Source organism: Mesoplodon mirus (genome assembly GCF_964341445.2).
Source record: "Mesoplodon mirus genome assembly, chromosome: X".
NCBI classification, from domain to species: Eukaryota; Metazoa; Chordata; class Mammalia; order Artiodactyla; family Ziphiidae; genus Mesoplodon; species Mesoplodon mirus.
In genome coordinates, this window is record NC_138981.1 from 49,402,444 (window position 1) to 49,420,699 (window position 18,256).

General features: G+C 41.8%; 1 protein-coding gene across 4 annotated transcripts in view; it reads left to right on the top strand.

Moving 5' to 3' along the window:
• PFKFB1 (6-phosphofructo-2-kinase/fructose-2,6-biphosphatase 1) overlaps positions 1–18,256 on the top strand; it is a 73,931-nt gene that overhangs the window by 51,549 nt on the left and 4,126 nt on the right. For all 4 annotated transcript variants that reach the window (XM_082610790.1, XM_082610789.1, XM_082610788.1 and 1 more), the window contains exons 5-11: positions 1,092–1,166; positions 1,609–1,665; positions 3,578–3,699; positions 6,605–6,812; positions 9,563–9,709; positions 13,185–13,289; positions 17,506–17,635. In XM_082610790.1, coding sequence (XP_082466916.1) covers positions 1,092–1,166; positions 1,609–1,665; positions 3,578–3,699; positions 6,605–6,812; positions 9,563–9,709; positions 13,185–13,289; positions 17,506–17,635 — 844 coding nt within the window. The remainder of the gene's footprint in view (positions 1–1,091; positions 1,167–1,608; positions 1,666–3,577; positions 3,700–6,604; positions 6,813–9,562; positions 9,710–13,184; positions 13,290–17,505; positions 17,636–18,256) is intronic.

The window sequence follows — 18,256 nt, forward strand, 5'->3', positions numbered from 1 at the left end:
GCAGGCCAGAACTGGAATACAGGTTGTATAGCTCCAGAATCTACACTCCTTTTTTCTTTCTTTAAAAAAAAAATCTATCTATCTATCTATCTATCTATATATATATATTGGCTGTGTCAGGTCTTAGTTGCGGCACATGGGATCTTCATTGAGGCATGCAGGATCTTTTGTTGCACCACGCAGGATCTTTCATTGTGGTGCATGGGCTATTCACTGTGGTGCACAGGCTTCTCTCTCATTGTGGCATGTGGGTTTTCTCTTCTCTAGTTGTGGCGCACAGGCTTCAGGGTGCATGGGCTCTGTAGTTGTGGCACACGGATTCCAGAGAGTGTGGGCTCTGTAGTTTGTGGCACGCAGTATCTCTAGTTGAGGCACGTGAGCTCAGTAGTTGTTACACATGGGCTTAGTTTCCCCGCAGCATGTGGGATCTTAGTTCCCTGACCAGGGATCGAATCTGCATCCCCTGTATTGGAAGGCTGATTCTTTACCACTGGACCACCAGGGAAGTCCCCAGAATCTACCTTCTTAACCAGTATACACTACCACTCCATCCCCAAGAATTCAGCAGGACTACACTAGAATTTGACTGCAATACAAACATTTTTAAGTTCTAGAGATTTAGCTAAACATTTAATCAATTTAATCTCATAGAACTTTGGGATTTGAAAATTCTAAAAGGGCTTCAAAAAGCTCCAAAGTGATAGGGAAGGAAGAAGCTTCACCTAGGAGTTGAGAGAATCAGTTCCAACTCTGCTTTGTCAGAGTTTGTGACAGTTTGTCTCTCTGTGACGTTGGTTAAGGCAAACCCTTCCTCTAAGCCTCAGCTACTTTACCTGTAAAATAACCCTAATAAAACCCCACCATTTTCCTCTTGCTTTATTATGTCTACAGAGTCTGCTACATTTCTGGGCAGGCAGTGAGGGCTCAAAGAGTGCTTGAGAAATTGATATAAGGCATTTCCAAATCCTTCAAAACCCTGTTCAAGTTTTATCCCCTTCTGGAATCCCTCCACTTAGCACAGGGATTGTCAAAGAGTAGGCATTCTATCAGAGCCAGATTCAGAGCAAACCAATCTCATCATGTGCCTCTAGGTTTTTGATGCCACCAACACTACCAGAGAACGACGGTCACTGATTCTGCAGTTTGCTAAAGAACACGGTTACAAGGTAGAGTAACTCTCCAACTCTTATCTAGAGCCTACTCATTTAACAAACACCAAAGAAAGGCAACCCAGGGGAGGCAGAGTTGCCAAATCAGCTACCATAGGGTCAGAATTCTAATTTAGTTGTAGGGCTTTTCAGGTCACAGTTAGAAACAGCAGAATAGAACAGAACAGGAAAGAATAGGTGCCACATTCGGCAATGGAAGATAATTGCTGACAAGCTGACACTGTGGGGGTGGGTATGAGGAAGGAGGAGAGAGAACCACTACAATTCAGGGCCAATCTGCCTCATAAAACTCAGAATCCTGAAAGCACCACTGTATGAAATTATGTTGTCAGAGATACCTCTAAAGATGACTCAGAGCCATTGAGAAGGGGTCAAGCTATGTTTGACTCCTACCAAACATAATTCCTTGCTGGAAATCTTTCTTCTGTTTCTTTTATAGGTCTTTTTCATCGAGTCCATTTGTAATGACCCCGACGTCATTGCAGAAAACATCAGGGTAAGGAGCACCAGTCACCTTTTCTTCTTATTTTGTCTCAGATTTAGATCATACCTAGAAATACCTCTGTGCAGTTAAAGGAGGTATCTTCCCTGAGCTTCTCCTCCCACTTCCTATAGGAAGTATTCCCTGACCATCCTGGCATACAATGATTCTGTGAAATTCCTTTAAGTAGTGGAGAGGAAACTAAGGTTCCAAGAGAAGTAAGTTGTCAAGGGTTCATACAGCCAGGAAGAGGTAGAACTGAGACTGGACCTCAAGCCTGGATGTCTGCCTTGAAAGCTCTTTTTTTCTGCCCCACAATTCGTATCAGAACTATCACTGCTCTTTTCTACAGTTTCTAGGCATGTGGTCTAGATTTAGATCACTCACTACAATTTATTGTTCCCTATTTCATTAAATTACTGTATCTTGGGGACAGAGGAGACCTTAAAGCTCACCTCCTGCAACACTTCATCAGAAACTTTAAATCTTAGCTAATTGTTTGTGTAGATTTTCTCTTTGTACCTCCAGTGTGGAAGCTCATTGCCTTCATTAAGTGCAGTCCAATCAATCTGAATCCGCCTCCCTGTAATTTCCACTCAGTGGTCCTAATTTTGCCTCTTGAGGCATAGAATATGTCCAAGTCCTCTCTTTCCTTTTCATCCATCCACCTATCTATCCATTTGTTGATTAAACATAAATTGAATACATACACCTGGGCTGAACCTTTCTGGGTACTAGAGACAGAAATACATAGGGGAGAGCCTGGCCCTTGAGCTCACAGTCTAGTGAGGGAGACTGACAATTTTATAGACATAATTCTGTGAGATCAGTGGTGAGATGAAGAAACAAATGAGGCTATGGCAGCACAGTGTTGAGGACCTAACCTTGCATGGGAAGGCTTCTCAATGAAGGTAATAGCTGACCTTCATCTTGAAGAATGCATAGGAATTTGGCAAGTAACAAATGGAAAATAGGGGGATAGCACATACTAAGTATGGCATCTATGGAGAACTAGGAATAGCTTAGGTTGTCTAAAGCAAAGTATGTGGAGGTCTAGAGGAGCAATGGGAGAGGAGGATGAAGAAATCATTTGGGGCCCAATCATAACACGCCATGAGTCACCTGCTAAAATATTTCATACTTTGCCCTAAAAGATGTGAGGAAATGGTGAAGGGTTTCAAGCAGAGGAATTCCATATTCAGATGTGCATGTTAGAGATATCCTTCTGGCTGCTAGTATGGGAAAGTAACTAGACTATAGACAGAGTAACCAGTCACAAAGCTAGAGTGAGCATCCAGGAAAGAGAGAATGGAGGCCAGCTGGAGAGATATTTAGAAGATACAGTGGGGAAGATTTGGTACCTTCTAAGAGGTGGGGGATGATAGAAAGAGACACATCTAGGATGACTCCCAGATTCATTTTATGCTCAGGTGACTTGAGTAGATGATAGTGACATTCAATGAAATGGGGAATGTGGGTGGAGAAGGTAGATATATTAAGGGATTAGGAGTTGCCAGCCCCTCAGAAATCTAAAGCCAATATATGCCATGTTATCCCAGTAAACCCTCAATACATGTAAGCCATTATGACCCCTGGCCAAGATCTCCTGTTCCTTTTCTTCAACCATTTCTCACACCACAATTTCCAGGCCACTTATAAATGTTTCTCTTAAACAGTGTGTGAACTGAATATAATGTAACAGACCTTGTTTGAGCACACAGGGATAAAGAATGAGGAGTTAACACAGTTCAGGTTCTCTTCAACTGACTGATTTTTTTAAACTTGGGCAAGACCCTTTCTCCAAGTCTCAACTTGCTCATCTTTATGATGAGGAATGTTGTACTCAGTAATCTCTAAGGGCTCTTCTCAAGGGCACTGTCAGAGTCTCTGTCTCCCATGGTTCTTCCATCTTTCTCCCTTCGTCCAGCAAGTGAAACTTGGCAGCCCTGATTACAAAGACTGTGACCGTGAAAAGGTTCTGGAAGACTTTCTAAAGAGAATCGAGTGCTATGAGGTCAACTACCAACCCTTGGATGATGAACTAGACAGGTAAGAACCCAGAACCCCAAAGTAAAGGTCAGGATCCTTAGCCCAGTTTTGATGTCCTGTAGGACCTGGAGGAATGCCTTCCTTCTCTGGGCCTCAACTTTATTTGTAACATCAGGAAACTGTACTTGATTTGTCTTCAAGGGCCCTCCCAGCTCTAATTATCCATGAGGTGGTGATTCCTTGATGTGTAAGGTGTTCATAAGGGGCTTGAAGTAGTGTTTTCCTGAACAATATGGAAATATTAGGACCCTGATCTCAGGGGGGAAAAATGTCTCTCTCCTGTGGTTGTTGCTATTATGTTTTCAAAAGTATTCTTCACACATGGATGACATTTCAGCTTCCAAACATGTTCACCATTTTTGTTTCATTGAATCCCCTCGGCATCCCTGTTAAGGAGGCTGGAATAGGTCTTATGATCATAAATTTTCAAGAAGAGGAGATTGCATCTTAGAGAGCTGAAACCACTTGCTCAAGCTTCCACCACAAGTCAGGAGGTAGAGCTAGGATTCTAACCACATATTCTGTCTCTTAATCATGTCTGTTTTCACAACACGCATGTACCTTCAATCAATAAGTATTTGGATTCTTTGGGCTATGGTGTACATCGGGGCTGTAAATAAGGGCAAGAGAGGTAGGTTCTATCCTCCGGTAGCTTCCATAGTGCTTTGACATATGGGAAGATACATTAAAAATATGAAACTTTCATTCACCATACCAACTAAAGATTGGAGAGGTGATAGCTGGCAGTACAGGGAAAATGTGAGTTTTAGATGTAGGGTATACCCAGAACCTCACTTTCTTTCAAAATTGATTGTGATGAGAAGATACTCTGGTCACTCAGACCCTTTGGGCCCCAAGTAAGAAGTATAAGGAGGCTTCTAACAGTCATCACCACCCAAAGAAGTTTAAAGAGCATCCTTCCAACTTTGTCCAACCAAAGTCCCCAGGGGTGAGCATTGTTACTGCCTCACTTCTTAGATGGGGAAACAGACCCAGGGCAGGGCAAGGGCTTACCTGAGGCCACACAATGAGTGAGTAGAAGAATATATACTCAAATTCTTGTCTTCAAACTTCCATCATAGTTATCCTCCTCCCACATCCCTATATCATAAAAAGTGTCACATGAGGCTTAGACACTCAGGACAAGGGGCAGGACCTTGTGTACAATTGTGAATATTGTTCACTGTGCCAGGTCACAGGTGCACTTGCTTTTCTCACCAAGACGTGTACTGGAGTAGGGGAAACTTTTTCAAATTTCCACAAAGGCACTGTATGGGTAGTAGCATATGGTGGAAGAAGTTTGAAGGAGGGGAGCTAAAATGAAAGAACAGCATTGAGAAAGCCCCTAGCCTTTGGCCTAGACTGCTGCAGGTACTCGGTGTTTGATGAATCAGTTTGGGTCTGAAGGCAACTGATTCTGAAAGTTGGCTTTATCTAATCGTTTTTCCATCAACAGACATTTACAATCCATGCATCAAGGCCTACCCCTAAGCTGTACTCTAGGAACCCAAAGAGGGAAGGGCTATCTATCTCTGTTCTGATAGAATGCCCACTTGGTTGAGGAAGACAATGAGTATGCAGTTGACCAGAATTGTGGGGATGGTAAAGCAAGTGTGGTGGGGGAACACAGAAGAGGGGACCCAGTCCAACTTGGAGGAAAAGTTCTGGAAGAACATGTTTACCCAGTAGGTGGACTAGACATGCGTTTAGGGCACCAGCAAGGTAGAGTCCACCAAAAATAAGAAAATAAAATCTTGAAAGCTTTTAATAGCTTGTATTTCAAAAACAGCATCAAGGTAGTCAAAACAGAAAAAATAGAACCAGAACTCAGTAGAACTTTTTCATGTTATAATATAGCTTATAATTTTTATTTTAAATTACACATGATGGGGGTAAGCATTAGCTACTATAATAATTTTGATATGAAGTACCTTTAAATGACTTCACATGATCCTGGGCTCAAAGAAAACTTTCTAAAGAGAGTGAATGTACTGGTTCTTTAAGGATGGATGCATAGGAGCTCAGCTTTGGAAATCAGGCAATTAACATATTTTCAAGGAAAGAGAACAGTACCTTGCAATGGCCTAGTTAAATCTGAATAAAAGTACAGGAGTACAGAGAATATTTCAGCAAAAGCATTAAGGCTAGAATGAAACAGAGAAGTTATGAGCATGGACATGGAACACTGAGGTGAGGCAAAGCAGGACCAGTGTATGAATGCACCTAGAATGTCAGACTAAGCTACGGAATTTGGAAGTTCTCCTAGAGCCACTCAGGACCTAGTACCAGGAACAAGGCAACAAGGCTACATCAGATATTTTCTACTTAGGTTCTCAGAGTCATAGATGAGATGGTTGGAGAGTTTGACATTAGGCAAATCAATGCCTCTCTCTGTGTTTCAGTTTCCTCACTTATCAGAGATAATAATCTCTGCTTCCTAGGATGGTTATGAGGACTTATGCACTTTGAAGCCCCCACCCCTGCCAGATGCATACACACACACAAAATGGTCAGCAAATGCAAGTGGCCTGTGAGATGTTGGAGACAGTCAGGGACACAGAGGATTACTGTTTCTCTCTGAGTATGTCAGCAGTGTGAACCACAAAAGAGAGAACCCTAGATGCCTGAAGTGTGAGGAGTGAAAGTAAAAAGACAGTCTGGCTCAAACTGAGATTGAGGAAAGGAGAGAAAAGGAGATGGTAGCAGGCAGTGAGCTCCTCAGAGTGGCCAGGAACCAAGTCTCTAGAACAGGCACCCAGAACAGGGCAAGGTAGAGGAAAGGTAGGTGAGAGCTGGGTCATAGAGGAGGCTTGAAGGCAGGGTGTGTGGTTGGGGCTTTCTCTTGGGATCAGCCTCTCCACCATCAGCCCCTGAGCTGCCCTTGCTCCTGCTTGGGTTGGCCCAGCCACCTGTCCTACATCAAGATCTTCGACGTGGGCACACGCTACATGGTGAACCGAGTGCAGGACCATATCCAGAGCCGCACAGTCTACTATCTCATGAACATCCACGTCACACCCCGCTCCATCTACCTATGCCGGCACGGTGAGAGTGAACTCAACCTCAGAGGCCGCATCGGAGGTGACTCTGGCCTCTCAGCTGGGGGCAAGCAGGTAGGGATGGCCCCATGCACTCAGAGGTGTTGGCTGAGCTGGTCCAGGTGGGCTGCGGGTTGGTGGGGTGGCTGCTGCCTGGGTCCTGAGGATGGGGGGACTCAGTGGCAGGATAAAAGCAGGTTCTGGTCACTCTTGCTCTTCCACCCCATCAGCCACTCAGTTTTGACCCATTGAATGGCTCCCAAGTGCCAACAGCATCTGCAAGTCCGATGGCTTGGTCCTGGTGCTCCAGCCCTTCCTAGATCTGGCTGCTCCTCCAGCCCCATTACAATAAGCACCCTCTCTCCTGCCTGACTGGTCCCCTCATCTTTCTCACAACTCTGTGCTTTTGCTTGTGCAGTTTCCCCACCGAGGCTGTCCTCCTCTGTCCCCTCTGTCAGCTGGTGACCGTCATTTGCACAGATACCTGCTTTAAAGTGTCCCACCTTTGAATCCGTCTTCTCCTCCATTACTCAGGGCTGATGCTACTCCCCCAAACCCCCACTACAGGTCATCACAGGGTCAGCACTTGTCCCCCACCAGTTACCGCTTCTTTTCTGCCCTCCCTCCTCCACCCCTTCCAGGACCCATCTCCTACTCCATGAGCTGGTCCAGGAAGCCCTCCCTTGTCCTTTCCTGCCCTCCTAGGCAGGTCACCTGGGCTCCATCCCCCCCACTTCTGGCCCATCTCTGACCCTCACGGTGGGAGTCTCTTTGTAGCTGAGAATAGTGAGCTGCATATTATGGGTGTTGGCCAATTATAGAGACACATTTTCCTATGTTTGGCCCTGTCCCTGGGCTTGTTAACACAGTTATTGTTCTTGCTGGGAGGATGGTTTGGGGTGGAAAAAGTGAGAAATGAGGTGCAGGAGGGAGGGAGTGTCCTCTTTTATTGGACACCTCTGCACATTCACTGCACCATCTGCTTCCACATGTGTGGCCTCATTTAATCTTCACAACAGCTCTGTGCAGTGGCCATTACCGTCACTGATTTATGGATGAGGAGGCTGAGGCCCACACAGGAACAGAGAGTGGCCCTTGGTCACACAGCCAGTAAAGGACAGAGCCGGGACTGAAAACCAGGCCTTCATGCTTGCTCCTCAGCCTCCCCCACTGCAGAGCTGGCAGTGTCACAGGCAAGGCATCGCACCGGAAGGCCTGGTCCTCCTGGATCATTTTCTCTTACTTTCAGACTGGTAGCCTCCCCTCGAGGTAGACTGTGACCTCTGACTCTCGCCTCTCTCGCAGAGTCAGAGACCACTGGAGGAGCCACCTTAGCCCGAGGCACCACCTACAGCCAGGGGTCTCTTTGTTAGGGCTGTCTGTGGCTTTGCCTGCACAATTTAGCATCCAGTTTGGACACGTGGCCATCTCCACCCAACATGCCTCCTTGAACAAAAGTGTGCGCATGTACATGCACATGCTTGGCCCCAACCTTCATGGTAAAGGGCACAGTGCACCATGCATTGTTTACAAAGCAGTTTCCCATCAACTGTCACCCACCACCAATCACAGTAGCTATCACTTACTATGTGCCAGGGAATGCTCTGGGTGCTCCCTGTCCACTATCCAATGTGACACTCACAGAGACCAGGCTGAGTGAGCTAATGCTGTTTGCATTTTATAGGCAGGAGATATGAGGCCAGAGATGGCCAGGGACACGTCTGAGGCCACACGGGCATAACCCCCATCGCCTGTCTCCCAGTCAGGACTCCTTCCACCAGAGCACAGTGACTGCTGACTCATATTCCATAATTAGAATGCGTGTACACAATGCCTATATTTGTACATAAAAATGTGTGCCTGTATCTGTACATTTGTGCAGATGTTCCTCACACAACATCTGTGATTAATAACACGCTTATATGCAGAAGAAAAGTGAACCACTTGCTCATCTGGGCTCCCACAAACCTAAGTGGTTCCTTTTGGTGCCGTCACTGTTTCCCTCACCGGACTGGCCATGTCTTAATAACAGGGCACCCCAGTACCCAGCACATGGCCACACACACTCAGTAAATGTTTGAATGCCCTTAGAACCTGGGTACCAGGTCCCCTGCTCAAACAATGAGAATTCACAGCGTCAAAGAGAAAGGTACCCACATCCCACCCCCATACACTTCCAGACCACACTCAGAGTACCCAGAACACTAGAATTTCCTGCCCAGAGTCTGCTTCCATTACCTACATGGGCATATCCCAGAGTCTGTTCACCTGAGAAAAGGCCACGTCACAGAAGTGTTCACCCCTAGGCAAAGGGGTGGCAAAGGGGTTACTGTTTGTGTGTCATGGAGATTGGTGGAAATATGGTGTGGACAGAACTTGTTCCTGTGACTGGATTATCCATAAACGTGTACTCAGGGCACCTAGGGGTGCAGGATGGAGCAGAAATGGGAAAAGGAGGCAAGTAGACTATGAGTGGAGTGCTTCCATTTGTACTTTTGGCCCAGGCTCCACAAATGTTAGAGGTGGGCTGTTTGAATGAATGAACAATCAAGTAGGAGGTTCTGTGAGCAAACATCAGTGAACGCACACACACACATATGCACATATACACACATAAATACACATATTCTTCTCTATTCCCTTGGTCCTTAGTCACATGGGCAAGAGTATGACTTTTTATAAACTGGGAATAGTTAAACTCTACTTTTGCTTGTTCATCGTCACTCCATTATTTGTGGCAGATCTGAAATTCTTCTCATGGTCACCCTGTCTTCTTTCATCTCTCTCTCTCCCCTGCTCTCCTCCTTTGCTCCCCTACTCCCCAGTATGCCTATGCCCTGGCCAACTTCATTCAGTCCCAGGGCCTCAGCTCCCTGAAGGTGTGGACCAGCCACATGAAGAGGACTATCCAGACAGCTGAAGCCCTGGGTGTTCCCTATGAGCAGTGGAAGGCCCTGAATGAGATTGATGCGGTGAGATGGAGGGGGATGGATTTCCCGGTGGATGGTGAGGCTTGACTCTAGGCTTATCCCCTGGATTGCCTCTACTCTGGCTCATATGGGGAACCTAATTAATTCAACAAACATTTCTTGCGCTAAACACTGTCTGTGTCTTGGGGATCCAGTGAAGGCCAGAACAGACAAGGTATTTATTCTCATGGAGCCCAAAGGCAGACCGTGAATAAGACATTGCATTGCATGTGACAAAAGTTTGTGAGAGGGGAAGTGCAAGGGACTATAGAGTCTCAGAAGGTGAAGGTACTCTTGTTGACAAGACAGTGGTGGAAGATTTAGAAGGAAAGCTTCCTAGAGGAAGCTGGAGATGAGACAAGAAGCAGGCAAAATGGACTGGGGTGAGGGGATAATTTTAATTCGAGAAATAGGGAACAGTTCATGTGAAAGCCCAGAGGTGAGAAGAGAGCATGGCATGTTTAGGTAACTGAGGAAAAATAGCAGAGAGTCTGGGACAGTGAGTGTGAGGTCTGGAGAGAAGGGAGATGAGGTTGGAAAGGAAGACAGCTTATAGGGCTTTATAGTCCATGTTGAGGGATTTGGATGCTGCCCTAAAAATGGGAAGCCATTGATGTGGTCTAAGTCAAGGAGGAGTAGCCTGAATGTGATTCACATTTCCTTAAAAATAGACCACTCTGGTCATGTGTGGAGACGAGGTGAGCAGAAGGCCAGAATGAGAATGCATACCAGTATGGAGATGGCTGCATTAGTCTAGGCAAGGGGTGAGGGTGTGATGGCCCATATGTATATTGGAGATGAAATGAAGAAGAAAATTTTGGTAAATATTTCATCTGACCCTCATGACATGGCAGTCTCTCTTTAGAGTCAGGTTTTTCCATGAGCTTTTTGAGAAGGTGTTTCCTCTCCATTGTCTCACCTGCACCATAGGTACACTGACAACAGGTTAGACACTAAAGTAAAAGCTTCACCACAGATGTAGATAACTTGTGTGTAGGTAGGTTAACCTGATTGCCTGCTAGATAAATACAGAGAAGTATGTTTGTGTATACATAATACATATATGCTTAACTGTAGATGTACAGAGACACACATATTTAGAAAAGGGATATACAGAATTGTTATACATATCACATATATTTGTTATAAAATACATGCAAGCAACAGTTCATCATAATTGTTCAGTTATTGTTTGTTTCTGGCCCACATGTGGTGTAAACATTTATTGGCTACCTATTCCATTTCAGGCTCTGGAGTAGTGCTGGAGACAGAGATTTGTTCCTGTCTTCACTGGGTTTTCAGAAATAAACCAGGGTAGACAGAGGAATGCAAAATAATGTGTGTGATACAGGCTCTGATGGGTTAGAATGTGGGCACACAGATGTTGGGGCAAGGCATCTGGCCCAGCCATGATCTGCCTAGAGGAAGTGATACCTAGCTAAAGCCTAAGGGGTGAGTAACAGTGAGCCAGAGAGAGAGGGTCAGGAATAGTATGTCATGCAGAGAAAGCAGAATAAGCAAAGAGGGAATTGTGTGTGTGTGTGTGTGTGTAGAGCTACTAAGGTCATAGCAGTGCAGATGGAAAGGGAAGAAAAAGGAATAGATCTGAGAGAAATTTAAGAGGAAGAATCTCAGGAATTAGCTATGAGGGGATGGGTAAGGAAGAAGGAAGAATTTAGAATGATGTCTAATTTTCTGGTTTCTTTTCCACTCAGTGATATATTAATAATTAGATATATTAATCTAATAACATTAGATTAAATTAATCTATTTAAATTACTATATAATCTAAATAATATTAATTAATATAATAATATATTCCATTGACTGAGTTTTTAAAATGTGCCTTGTACATTCTGTACTAGTCTCTTTTACATATATTATCTCTAATATTCAAACTACTGTTATGAGGTAGTTATAATTATCCTTATTTTGCAGATGAGGAAAATAAAATTCAGAGAAGTTAAGCAATTTTCCTTGTCAATAAAGTCAGTGGCCACTTCCACAGGCAACAGGCTCCCAGCATGCCTCAGAATAGAAAGTCAAAGACAATCTGGAAAGACCTTGTGTATATACAGGGTGCACTTTCTCCTATGGACAGTGTCAGTTGCAGGTTTGCCACTGCCTGTCTTCTTGTAGGCTGGGGCAGGGTTGAACCTAAACCCTAAGGGAAGCTTGGTTGACAGCTCAAAAGACAAAAACCAGAGCACATTGCTCCCCTACAGGCAGGTCTACTTGGAATCTACACAACCAGAAGGAAATCTTACAAACCCAACATCACTTCCCACCTCTACCAGCAGCCACCTCACTTCTGTGGATTTCTCAGTGGGAACTCATTATCTGAGCCCTTGATTCCTTCTTTGGGTGTGGAGATTGTATCTCCCCAAGGACCACTCTGAAACTGTTAGGAATTTACTAATTCTTGCCTTCTGAGAAGTCTGTGGATACCTGTTTCTTTATCTGCCAGAGGTCCTGGAGCAGAGGTGTGGGCAGGAGGGATGGGAAATGCTATAACACAAGAAAACACTGCTGTGGATGTGCGTACACACATGCGCCTGCCTACACAGTCACAGACATCCACCATAGGTATGTTTACACTCACAGACATGCACTTCACAGACACATGGACCCAATAGTCAAACACAAGTTCCCTCTTAGATGCATCTACCAATCATATTTGCACCATTCATGCACACACATACATACTTACAGACAGACACACCTAGAGATACATATCACACTCACCATGGACACACATGCAGTCTTTGCATATATCTACATCACATAGACACATAGAGGCATACCGGGGACATATAAACAGTACAGACACATAACCTCAATCATATTACCACAGATTAACACAGACCTCAGACATAGGTACACAGATACTGACACATATAATCAGGGACATACACACTCACAGATACACATACCACAGACACACTGAGACCCACATGGAGGGACAGACCACAGAGACACCCATGAAGGCACATTCTTAGATGATCAGACAGTCTGCATACACACACACTCACACCAATACACTATACATCTGCTGAGACAAATACACACCCAACAGCATAGGACCTTAAATATACCACAAATACACACCATAAGCATGCTGCACACACACAGATAAACACAGTCACAAATCCCCACAAATTTATAAAAATACACACTCATATATACAATGCACACCTATAAACCTATTGGGACAACCATAGAGAAACACCACATACCCACCATACACTCAGCCTGAACACACCTATACACATGCACTCATTCTCACATCCACACAGCTACACACCTTGTGCATACATACACACATACATTCAGACAACAGACGCAGACCTAGAGCTGTGTTCACAGAAACCCAGGTGCTTGTGTGCTAACGTTCCACAATCATTGGCTTCAGAACTATGGTAGAGGCTGTGGGGATTCCAACTTGTGAATACTTTTGTCCCCAAATAATTTTTCTCAGGGTGTCTGTGAGGAGATGACCTACGAAGAAATTCAAGAACACTACCCTGAAGAATTTGCACTACGAGACCAAGATAAATATCGCTACCGCTATCCCAAGGGAGAGGTAAGGTTTGGAGGGGTGGCCAGACTCTTAGAACTCCTCCCCAGTATCTCTATTCCAACTACCAGGATTCCATATTTTCCTAGACAGCTTTAAAAACAGGGTAAAGCAAATTTTGCAGCATCTTCCATCCCACAAGGCACATGATTATCTGGCCCTTGGCTGTCTCATTCTTAGCTATAGACAACTGATTCCTCTTTTTTTAAAAGCTACACATTTGCCTGATTATTTTCCTGTCTTCTTTCAGGAGGGCTCACTTTGTCCTAGACTTTGTCTTTGATACCCTTACACTAAAGGTATTTGAAATAGTTCAATATACTCTAATTTCCTGACATTTTATTGCCAAGTTGCCTAAAGCTCCAGCCTCTCTGGACTGTGGGTTGGAGTCCCAAGGGACAATGGCTAATGGTTTATCCAACTTCTTTGCCACCACATGAACCAGACTATCAGTTCCCTATTCCCATGTGAGGTAAATCCTCGTTGTTTTCAGCCCAGTCTCCATTTAGCCAGTTCCACATGTTAGAATATTTATTAGTCATACTCCATTTCTGATACAGATTCCAGGGAACAATTATCAGAAAGCAAGATATCAGAGAAGAAGAAACAATAGATATCCTGTGTTACAAAGCACTTTCACATTTGTATTTTCATCCTCAAAAATGACATTATGAAGTCAGTCCAACTTTATATATTTTGAGGCTATGTTGTTAGAGGCATACAAATTTAAAGCAATTATATCTCCTTAGTGAATTGTATATTTTATTATTACATAGTGAGCAAGCCTCTTTCCCCCTAATAATGCTTTCTGCCTAAAAGTGTATTTTATATGATATTAATATAGCTATATAAGATTTCTTCTGGTCAGTATTTGCCTAGTTCATCTTTAGTCATTTACTTTCAACTTCTGTGTATTTTTGTTTTGTTTCTTATAGACAGCATATAGTTGACATTTATTGGTTTTAATAAAAACTGAAAATGTATGTCTTTTGAATGGTAAACTTGGTACACTTACTTTTATTGTAATTACTGATTTATTTGCATTTCTTTCTATTATCTTATTTTGAGTTCTCTAGGCTTAGTTTATCTTTTCTCTTTTCCTCCCTTCTTTAGAATTGATAGAGTTTTTACATCTATATTTGACTTATACAATCTCTTTCCATTCTTTTAGAGTTACTCTTAACATTTTAATATGTGTGATTGACAAAATCTAAAAATCAATGTCTCCACCCACCCCCTAAAACAATATAAAAATGTTTCAACTCTGGTCACTCCCTCTCTTAACTTACATGTTAATTGTTGTTTTGTATTTTACTTCAAACTTGTGTCTTATCCCTCAAATGACTTATTATTGTTATTAATAAATTTATTATTGTAAGCACAACTTACTAAGTAGATGTTGATTGAATTAATGCTTACTGAAGCACTTCAATTTACAACAATCTATCAGAATATATCACTATTTTTCCTATAATACCAACATATTATATTTTTTAAGTTAAATCAATATTACCAGAGTAGAATTATTATAAATGCTAGACAAAATAGAGCTACTTCCAAACAATTAATAAACTTTGTACCCACATAGATGGATTTTTTTTCTTTTTTAAAAATTTTATTGGATTATATTTGATTTACAATGCTGTGTTACTTTCAGGTGTACAGCAAAGTGATTCAGTTATATATATATACATATATTCATTCTTTTTCAGATTCTTTTCTCATAAAGGTTATCACATAATATTCAGTAGAGTTCCCTGTGCTATACAGTTGGCCCTTGTTGGTTATCTATCTTATATATAGTAGTGTGTGTCTGTTAATCCCAAGCTCTTGATTTATCCCCCCCCCCTCAGTTTTCCCCTTTGGTAACCATAAGTTTGTTTTTTGATATCTATAAGTCTGTTTCTGTTTTGTAAATAAGTTAATTTGTATCATTTTTAAAAAAAATAAGATTCCACATATGTATGATATCATATGATATTTGTCTTTCTCTAACTACTTCACTTAATATGATAAGTGAAGTGAAGCATCCATGTTGCTGCAAATGACATTATTTCATTCTTTTGTATGGCTGAGTAATAGTTCATCATTCATATATATATATATATATATATATATATATATATATATATATATATACCACATTTTCTTTATCCATTCATCTGTTGATGGACATTTACCTTGCTTCCATGTCTTGGCTATTATAAATCGTGCTGCAGTGAACATTAGGTGCATATATCTTTTTGAATTATGGTTTTCTCTGGATATATATGCCTACGAGTGGGATTGCTAGATCATATGATAGTTCTATTTTTAGTTTTTAAGGAACCTCCATAATGTTCTCCTAGATGGATTTTCTATAGCTGAAAAGGGGTAAAATCACTTATCCAATTAAAATAAAATTCTTATTCGCTAAAAAATAATATTGTATACAGTCAGTCTTTATTTAGATTTAACCACATATTTACCAATTCTGTTGATCATTCTTTCTCCTTACAGCTCAAGTTTTCCTTCTGGGTTCAATGTCTAACTTCCTTTAGAAGTTTCTTTAGGAGGATCTGTTGGTAGTAGACTCACCTTTCTTTTTGTCTAAAAATGTCTTCGGGGGGGTGATCCTTAATCCTAGATGGTATTTTAGTAAGGTATAAAACTCTAGGATGACAGTTTTCTCTCAGCACTTTGGAGATATTATCCTCACTGTCTTCTGGCTTCTAACATGGTTAAGAAGTCTCCTGCAAGTCTAATTGTCATTTCTTTTCTCTCTGACTGCTTTTAGGGTCCTTGAGTCTCTATTGCTTTTAAGTTCCACTCTGATATGTCTACATATTAATTTCTTTTCATTTATCTTGCTTGGGGTTAATTGGACTTCCTGAATCTGAGGACTAGGATTTTTCATCGATTCTAGAAAATTCCCAGACATTATATCTTTAACTATTCCTCTCTCATATTTTCTCTATTATCTCCTTGAAATGCAATTAGATGTGTGTTAGTCCTGTCTCTATCCTTTATGTCTCCTAACTTCTTCTTATTTTCAATCTCTTTGCTACATTCTGAGTAATTTCTTCAGCTCTATATTCCAGAACAGTATTTCTTGATTTGTATCTAATCTGCTGTTTACTCTATCCATTGAGTTTTCCATTTTAATGACTATATCTTTCATTTATAGAAATTCTACTTAGTTCTTTTTCAAATCTAGATCATATATTCAATAACATCTTATTTCTTCCTTACATTTTTGATTCAATCTTTTATTTCTTTCAAAATCTCAAGCATATTCACTTTATATTGTGGATCCTTTATCTTAAGTTGTTAGGGTTCTTGTTGTTTCTGCTTATTTTTACTCATGATAGCTTATTTTCCTTGCATGTTATGTGAGCTTCAGTTTGATGAAAATTTTTCTGTGGGAATCCCATGCAGTCTGAGTTGAGAGAATCCAGAGAGAATTTCCATTTGCTTCTTCCAGACACTCTTGGGAGCTAACAACTTGAAATCACTTTTTATTAAATTCTCAGCTTAGCATTTTCTAAAACACATAGGTAGTATAATTCTGAACCACAAATCCACCTGAGGATAGGCTTGTGGTTATACATTCTTACAGGAGGCTTTTCCAATTTTTTTCCACCAAGATTCAGGCAGAGACAGATATATTTTCTTACTGGTTCCCTTTGCCTGTGGATATATTTTTTAGTTTATAGTTTTGCTGAGGATGTAGTCCTTTGAAGGTCTCAGATTTTTGTGAGTCTCAGTCCCAAATCTCCACCTCGTACACAGCTAAGGCCTTGTCTCGTGTTTCTATAAGGTTTTAAAAGCTCAAGGCTCTTGGATACTGTGATTGGCAAATGCCCTCATGGGAGTTGTGGCTTCTATATCAATTTATCACTCTTTTTTCCAGCTTTTCTTCATTTTGGAACCATATATTCATAATGTTTCCTTCATTTTCTTCAAAGATCAGCAGTGCGGACATTTATTTTATCCAGATTTTCTAGGGAATTTTAGTGGAAATTTTATTATTGTTATTTACTCCACTATATTGGTTGCCCCATTTAATAGATGAGAAACTAAGTCCCTAAGAAGAAAGTGAGTTGCCTGAGGTCATACTCCTGGACCAACAACTGAACTGGCACCACAGCCAAGTTTTCCTGATTCCTAGTGTAGAGCTCTTCTCCTCTGGGCAAATGTGCCTCATCTCCTCTTCTTACCCAAGTGTTTCTCTCCCTTTCAGTCCTATGAGGATCTGGTCCAGCGTCTGGAGCCAGTTATAATGGAGCTAGAACGGCAGGAAAATGTATTGGTGATCTGCCACCAGGCTGTCATGCGGTGCCTCCTCGCCTACTTCCTGGACAAGAGCTCAGGTACCACTGTTCTCTCTGATCCTGGCATGGGAGCTGCATGTGAGCTGAGACCCTGACACCAGAAATTAGTGGTTTATATCTTAATAGTTAAGAGCACAGGATCTAGAACGAGGGTGCATATGTTCAAGTTCTTGCTCTGTCACATAATACTTTTGGCAAATTACTTTAACCTCTCTGTTCTCAGTTTCCTTATCTGTAAAATGGGGAGAATAATGATGAAGTTTAAATAAATGAACATATTTAACATAAAGAGCTTAGAACAGTTCATGACACAAAGTATGGGCCATATAAGTGTTAGCTGCTATTATTAATATCAGTGTTATTCTGAGATAACATTTTCAAAGCCAACCTTAACAGTCTGCCTCAACCTGAAAAAGCTGAGCCAGTATTTGTCTCAGGCATGCTGTTCTCAGGTGGAATGGGACCTCTTGTGACCTCTTGATTTTGATTATAGGTTTCTGTCTTTGCTATAGGGATGATTTCCCCAAGATATTGATGTTTTCATTTAAAATTTTTAAATGATTATTTCTTTTTATAAAAAAACATCTAGACATTTTAATTTACAAAGTATCTACACTGACTACAAATACTGAAATGCAAACTGAGGCAGCTGGCCTGGCA